Source organism: Haliotis rubra, unplaced genomic scaffold, assembly GCF_003918875.1.
Source record: "Haliotis rubra isolate DU_JTF1 unplaced genomic scaffold, ASM391887v1 Scf650, whole genome shotgun sequence".
Taxonomy (NCBI): domain Eukaryota; kingdom Metazoa; phylum Mollusca; class Gastropoda; order Lepetellida; family Haliotidae; genus Haliotis; species Haliotis rubra.
Window position 1 is genome coordinate 27,488 of NW_025767358.1, and position 8,038 is coordinate 35,525.

The 8,038-nt window shown below is 41.9% G+C and overlaps 1 protein-coding gene across 1 annotated transcript; it reads right to left on the reverse strand.

Annotated features, from left to right (window-relative positions):
• Positions 1 to 1,803: 1,803 nt before the first annotated feature.
• Positions 1,804 to 3,541, reverse strand: LOC124257167 (putative ankyrin repeat protein RF_0381). Its single transcript, XM_046691185.1, has one exon. It carries the CDS (start codon positions 3,430 to 3,432, stop codon positions 1,804 to 1,806), a length of 1,629 nt encoding a protein of 542 aa, XP_046547141.1. The 5' UTR covers positions 3,433 to 3,541.
• Between the last annotated feature and the right edge of the window lie 4,497 nt (positions 3,542 to 8,038).

Genomic DNA, 8,038 nt, shown 5'->3' on the forward strand with positions numbered 1-8,038 from the left:
ATTGTTAAGTTGAGAAATATATGCGGTAGCAACGTGTTTCGTCTTATCGTTCTGTTTAACCTTAATAGTTGAATAGTTTTCTCAGTAGTGAATAGTACTGAAGAAACAAAGCAGAAATTCACTTCAATGGTTAGTCGTCAATTTGCATGTTGTTTTAGTCCTGTGTTTTCTGAAGCTTCAGCTGAATAGTGAAGATGAATGTCAAAGTGAAACGTTTTACAGGAAGCTCTATCGTGACACCAAATGATAAGAAAAGTTGATATTACGTTGTGAGGAGACCAAAGTATAACTTTTCCACAACGTAAATTTGCAACAATGCTATTATGGTGTGACATAACCTTGCACAGTGACGTGATATTAGCGTTGTTAGAAAGAATGGAAACCACTTCACTGTGACGGATGTTATATAGGAAATCACACAGTATAATATACGAGGTAAATAATGCATTCTGGTCCTTTTTTCTGCAGAAAGACAATAAATCTACGAACAATTCAATGTTCTTACGATTTTCAGGAAAGAGACATCAACGTTTCAGAAACGCTGAAATATAACGTTGTGAAATGGTTAATACACTACGTCTTGACTACCTATATGTGTAATGTTGCTGTAACGTTCTGAAATAACGTAATAAAATGACGTAAGTCGAATGTTGTGACAACGTTGTATCATGATCTTGCCAATGTACACCCTTCCCACAACGTTGAGATGACGTTGTGTGACAGCTGGGAAGCTCTTTTGGTATGGGTGAGTGAGTGAGTTTAGTTTTACGCCACACAGCTATATGGCGGCCTTTTTGGTAGGAAGCGTGGTACTGAGTGAACACTTAAAGTAAAAAACTCCTTAGCCTTCTTGAGTGGCTTGGACTTTATCGACTTGTGTTGATATTTTGGTACATCAACGGACACCCTAATAAATGGCATTCCACACAGTGGCGCTGAACTGACTGTGTTTTGAATGTATTTACTTTGACCCCATGTAATGACTGTGTCTATATGTTGTGTTATGATTAGGAAATTATTGACTAAATGTATCTACACATGTACTCTGGGACAGAGGCCTTGTATATTGAATGCCTTCTAAAAGATTGTACTGTACCCAAACTATCTCCTTGGAAACTGTAGGTTAACATTTAGTAGTTATTATTCACATTATTTACAAGGCATTTTATTGTGACGTTGACGATTTATCGAAAATCCTATCACGTTCTTTGAGTATACCTAATTGTAGAAATGATGCTGTCACAGTATGGCTGAAATATTGCCGATGTCTTAACTCACTCACCAAACCTTTTGATGAAGAATCACAGTCAATTTGGAGTATCTAGAATGTACAATTCACTGCCGTTATTACAGTTGGGCCATCATACACTTGTTTCATTAAATGAGTATGACACAAATGCCCGGATATCTGTATTTTATACCCACCCTTCAGTGAGTCATTGTTTTTTACAGTCAGTTACCAAACTAAACAGTCCCTTTTACGAACCGTTGATGGAATAAGTGAGGGATAAATAAACAACGTTCTGGAGAATTTTCAATGTCCATGCTCAAATATGAACACGAAAATTATTGAATGTTATCAGATCATCAATATGCCCAATGCACTATAATTTTGCAATCCAACCAGAAATTCCGGTTTATATGCACACAAAAATAGATCATCAAGGGTGGGCACAATTGGTGCCATACTGAGATGTCTATTTCTGGAATAATACCTCATATTTCATTTGAAGGATATCAGTGAGAAAGTCAAGAATAGATTTTCTTTCTTAAACATGTAATCACATATGATAGACACTGCATTTAACATGGATCGTCCTCCTTGTACGGCCCCTCAACAACGTGTCGTGTGGAAACATACTTGACGATATGTGCATTTTCTCCATTACACGCCAGATTTAGGATGTTATCACCAGCATCATTCATAATTGTTAGATCAGCCCTATGATCAACAAGTAAGAAGAAGACAGCCTCACGTCCCTTATATGCCGCAATCATTGCAGGCGTACATTCTTTCCCATCCCGACTGTTGATATCCACAATGTTGTGTGTGAGGAGGTACTTGACTATTTCAACACCGCCGTGGCTACAGGCCAAATGAAGAATGTTTTGATTGGTATCAGTGAGTAGTGACAGATCAGCTCCCCATTTCACAAGTAATTTAAACACGTCTATACTTCCCCCCATGGCTGTAGCCATTACTGCCGTCAAGCCATTATTATCTCGACTGTCGATGTCCACAATTTCATGTGTCAGGAGGTACTTGGTTATCCCAAAACTTCCCCATACACAGGCAACGTGAAGGATGGTTTCATTGTCATTAGTCACAAGTGACAGATCTGCTCCTGCTTCAACAAGAACGTCAAACACATCCTCATTTCCATTACTGACTCCATACATTAATGGTGTCCAACCGTTCGCATCTCGACTGCCGATGTCTACAATGTCATGCTTCAGGATGTACTTGATTATCTCAACATTACCCCCTTCACAGGCCACGTGAAGGATGGTTTCTTTGTCGTCACACAGTAGTGACAGATCAGCTCCTTCATCAACAAGAACGTCAAACACACCCTTATGTCCAGACATGGCTGCATGCATTATTGGTGTCCAACCTTTCCCATCTTGACAGTCGATGTTCACAATGTCATGTTTCAGGAGGTACTGGGTTATCTCAACATTACCCCCTTTACAGGCAGCGTAAAGGGTGTTCATTTTGTAGTCACCAACTAGTGACAGATCTGCTCCTCCTTCAACAAGAACGTCAAACACACCCTTATGTCCAGACATGGCTGCATGCATTATTGGTGTCCAACCTTTCCCATCTTGACAGTTGATGTTCACAATGTCATGCTTCAGGAGGTACTTGATTATCTCAACATTACCCCCTTCACAGGCCACGTGAAGGATAGTTTCTTTGTCGCCATCCACTGGTGACAGATCTGCTCCTTTATCAACAAGGACGTCAAACACAGCCTCATGACCACCCTTGGCTGCATGCATGACTGGTGTCCAACCGTTTTCATCTTGTTTGTCAATGCCCACAGTGTCTTGTGTCAGGAGGTACTGAATTATTTCAACATTACCCCCTTGACAGGCCACGTGAAGGATGGTTTCTTTGTCGTCACCCACTAGTAACAGATCGGCCCTTTCTTCCACAAGTAAGTCAAAGACATCTTTGTTTTTGTATAATGCTGCTTTCATTGCTGGTGTCCACCCGTCCTTATCCCGACTGTTGATGCCCACAATTTTCTGTACGAGGACATACTTGACGATGTCAACACTTCCCCCAATACTAGCTAAATGAAGAATGTTCATGTCCCAATCATCCAATAAAGACAGGTTGGCACCTTCTCGGACAAGTAGGTCAAACACTTCTTCATGTCCCCCCCTTGCAGCATGCATCACCGGTGTCATGTTGTTCTTCTCCATTGAGTTGATATTTGCCCGGCCATCAGACAAAATGTTCTTGACTCGAGCCACATCTCCAACCCGGCAGGCCTCGAGGAGAGTAGTGTTCAACTCAGTATACGCTAGCGTCCGATTCAGTTTCTCTGAAGGAAGACATAAAATTTCAGACAGTGCATAACTTTAAATATCATAGAAAAGTTGTGGCGTATATGTGAAAAGGAATGTATTCACATCTTCAACATCTTATTATATAGTTTTCTTCAAATTGCTAACATTTCGTGTTTGAAATGAAATGGACAATGAAAACACTTAAGCATTTGTTGATGATGATGCTTGTCAAATCCTCCATTTCATGTTGTATTATACGTTGCATGGGAGCGGTGTTAACATAAGCAGTAATACTTGTTCACCAATCCCAATTCACCTTCATGAACAAAAATATGTTTAAATTATGATGATGCTTGCCCTTGATAACACTTTGTATCATCCCTATATGACAATGAATTTTGAACACTGACGTCATCGGCTTCTCATCGCATAGAGCAATTCATTCAGAGGTCACAATATCATTCAAAGACACTATATATAACGTCCGGGGATTTTGCGTGGTGCCTCGGTTGTATTTGTACACAGGTGAAGAGATATGAGTCAGATTCTAAATACCTCTAAGAATGATCTTTTATTCCCTAGTTAAAACGAATGCTTACAATATAGCTTTTTGGCATTGCATTTGCCTGAGCACCTCTGAGAAATTTGTTGGAACAGGCGCTGTATAAATATTTACTATATTTATTTATTTATACGAGATACTCTCACCCAGGCAAGGTAAGGGTGTCATCTGCAGGATGACTCCACCTGCTAACGTAGGAACGAGTATGACACAAGTCTGCTATTTTAACTATATCACAGGCATTATTATCAAATAGTGAACTGTAGTCACGCCACGTGAACCTATCGGTCACAAACGCACGCAAAGTCTAGTAAATATCGGGGATATTAAGTGCAATTAAATTTTGCCGTCCAAGATGATCATTGTGCGGTTGATTGTAAGTTTGCGAATGGACGATTTTAACAAATCAGATTTCACATGCTGCACATTTACCTTTCACACATTCAGTTTTGCCAGTTCGAGTCTCCAGACACCTCATGTTTGGGCAAGTCGTCAACTGACAGGAGCCAGCTCGGACCTGAAACAAGTAGGACACATGTCTTGATCATAATATACTATCCATATCTATACATCTCAAGCCAATATGTTTACATATTCTACTGCAGAGGCTTCTGATATCATTATGCAGATTCTGACGATAATAACCCTCAGGGATGAATCTAAGATCGCGTCAATGACATCGCCAGGGTATGTCTTTAAACATAAGCCCCGCCCATCTCAGGTTGGAGGCCTGGCCATTGTCTTTAAAGCTCATCTCAACAGGAAGATATTGGATGGTGATTTAGTTTTTCTTCTTTTGAAAGTTAAGATTTTCTGTTGACTGCTGGCAAAACAACAAACATTGTCGCTTTATACAGACCACCCCTTCAACGCGTAACAAACTTTCTTTCGAACAAGTTTGTGAAGAAATGTCAACATTCGTTGAATCGAAATGCACAACACGTTCCCAATTTATCATGCTTGGAGATTTTAATGTTAATTTTAATAGCAAATCAAGTACTCAGTGTGATAACATGAAAGGTTTTTCTCGAGTTCGTAACGCAAGAGTGGACATACCCTAGACTGGGTTGTAACGATGAAGGATACATGCTGTGTTTGGGACCTTAGTGTGACCAACACCTTCAAATAACAGACCATTATCTGATCACTTTCTCTCTGGATGTCGATAAGCCCCCGCACCCGAAGAAAGTCAAGCAGTGTCGGAACTTAAAGGCTATTGATAAAACTGCATTCAGTGATGACTTATCAAATAGCGTTCTTGTGCAATGTCCTCCCTCGGATTTAAATGAACTGTCAGAACTCTTTAACTCTACACTTCTGGTTGTATTCGACAAACATGTGCCTCTGAAAAACAGGCGAGTAACGGATAGGCCTATGACACCATGGACCATGGCGTCAGATGTATTAGAGGCTAAACGCAGTAGAGATCTTATCTCCTGGAAGTACACAGGCAGATTTACTGTGTTGCCAGGAACAAGGTCACCTTGGAGATAAGGCGTGCCAAACAAGCATCCCTGAACAGCAGAATCCAGGAATCAATGTCCCATCCTCGGTGGCTCCATCAGCTTATGTGCCGCCTTCTTGGTAAATACTCCTCCCGACCTCTCATCTCGTCACATCTTCCTGATGAGCTGCCAGACGTCTTCCAGAATTTTTTCATAAAATATAATAGCCAAAATCCATAGTTCAATGGTAGGATCTAGTAACATGTCATATTTTGGCAACAGTGACTCCACACAAGATCCAGAAGTTTCCAGAGTGTCCCTAAACTATCGAGACTCCAGTGACAATGGCGAACAGACTCTCACACATTTCAGACCTTTCAGTGAGGCTGAAGTACCTTGTTGATCGGGAGATCAAACCCCACATCTTGCGCACTTGACCCGTTGCCTACATGTGTTCTTTTAGACCATCTTACCGTTCTGCTCCCAGTACTCACCAGAATCATCAACACCAGAAGAATTGAACACATGGTGAAACGCCCGCTGCTTTCAAATCTGCGCTAGTGAAACCTCTCTTGAAGAAGCCAAACCTTGACTGCAACGTACTTGGCAATTACAAACCTGTATCCAACCTCTCGAATGTTTCAAAACTCATTGAGCGAGCAGTGATTGTGAGGATGTCACAACACCTCCAGCAACATGACTTGTATGACCATCTTCAGTCAGCCTATCGTGCTCACCACTGAGACTGCTCTTGTTGAAGTCATAAATGATCTACGACTTGGTTTGGACAAAAGCAATATTGGTATCTTAACCCTCCTCGCTTCAAGTTCGGCTTTTGATACAATTGATCCCGACATGCTGATTCATCGTCTCATGTGTGACTTTCACATTGATGGCACCGCTCTCTGTTGGTTCAAGTCCTACCTAACCTCCGGCCGTCAGACTGTGCTCATAGAGGGACATTACTCTGCTCCAGTTCATCTCAAACATGGTGTACCACAGGGATCGGTCCTAGGGCCGGTCCTCTTCACTTGGCATGTTAAGAAGTTTGGAAGTGTGATTGCAGAACAACATAGATCGTCATCGATACGCAGATGACGCATAGCTATACAAATGTTTTCCTGCAGACCAAGAACAGTCATGTAGCGCACAAACAGACATGTGTCACTGCTGTGATGGCGTTAAATCCTGGATGACCAACAACAAACTTAAGCAACAAGACAGAGTACATTCTCCTTGGTCCAAAGAAGCGGAGGTCCAAGTGTGGAGTCAACTCACTGGAATTTGACAATTCATGTATCTACTTTGCTGATCAAGTCAAAGACCTGAGCGTGTTCTTAGATTCAATCCTGTCACCTGATTCTCATGTATCTCGTCTTGTCAAAACCTGTTTCATGGCACTCCACAACATTGGACATATTCGGCAATGTCTTACAGTTGAATCTGCAAAGACTCTTGTATTGTCACTTGTAATGAGTAAGCTTGATTATTGTAACAGTTTACTGGCCGGTGTATCAAAGACCCAGATAGCCAAGCTACAGAGAGTGCAGAACGTCGCCGTGCTCGCTCTGGAAAATATGAACACATTACTCCTTTACTGTACACTCTCCACTGGCTTCCAGTCGAGTTCCGGATCAAGTTTAAACTCTTATGCCTTGTTTTCCGCTGTCCCACTGGAACTGCGCCTTCCTATCTATCCAATCTTCTAACCGTGTACACGCCTTCCCGATCTCTTCGTTCACAGGATAAGAACTTGCTTGTTGTACCAAAAGTAAAGACAGTATGGAAACAGGTCCTTTGTCCATGCAGAATCAATCGCCTGGAACAGTCTCCCACAGAGTCTCAGAGACTGTTCTGACTTTCATACATTTAAATCCAATCTAAAACACACATGTTGAAGACTTAAGACTGTACATACCTCTTTGCCTTAGTTGCATTTTTTGTTTGTGCGCGTTGAGCATGCAAAAGCATGGATATACGCGCGTTACAAATATGCTATTATTATTATGTTTCACAGATTACAGATGGAAATGCAGCAGAGAGGGTTCGGGTGATCCTGGCACAATCAGGCTGGCAAGGCTCATCATCAGCTCAGGGCCCTTGCCCCTCTACAGGCAGCCCAGACAGCGAATGGGACTTCTCCCAGGAAACACTGCCTAGTCGAACCCACCAAAAACTTTGCGGAGAATTTGAAGGCTCCCCAACACTGCGACTTTCTGCATTACCCAGAGTGTCAGAAGGGCTGTGCTCCCGGTGGAGAACCCGGGCACTCTTGGCGCAGATCAGGAGGTACAAAACCAAGGGACCAAGAACAATGGGGAGCCTGACGACAGTGTACTTGGGATGCAAGCGAGACATTTCAAAGGCGAGGTCCGCATATTTATCATGCTTTTCCTGTCTTTCACATTGCTGTCAAAAGGGACAGAAAATTCAATGATATAAATAAATTCAGTGGCTTTATCAAAAGGACAAGATCAGGTTTGTTGGCAGGAATTCTTCTTCTGAGGCTGTA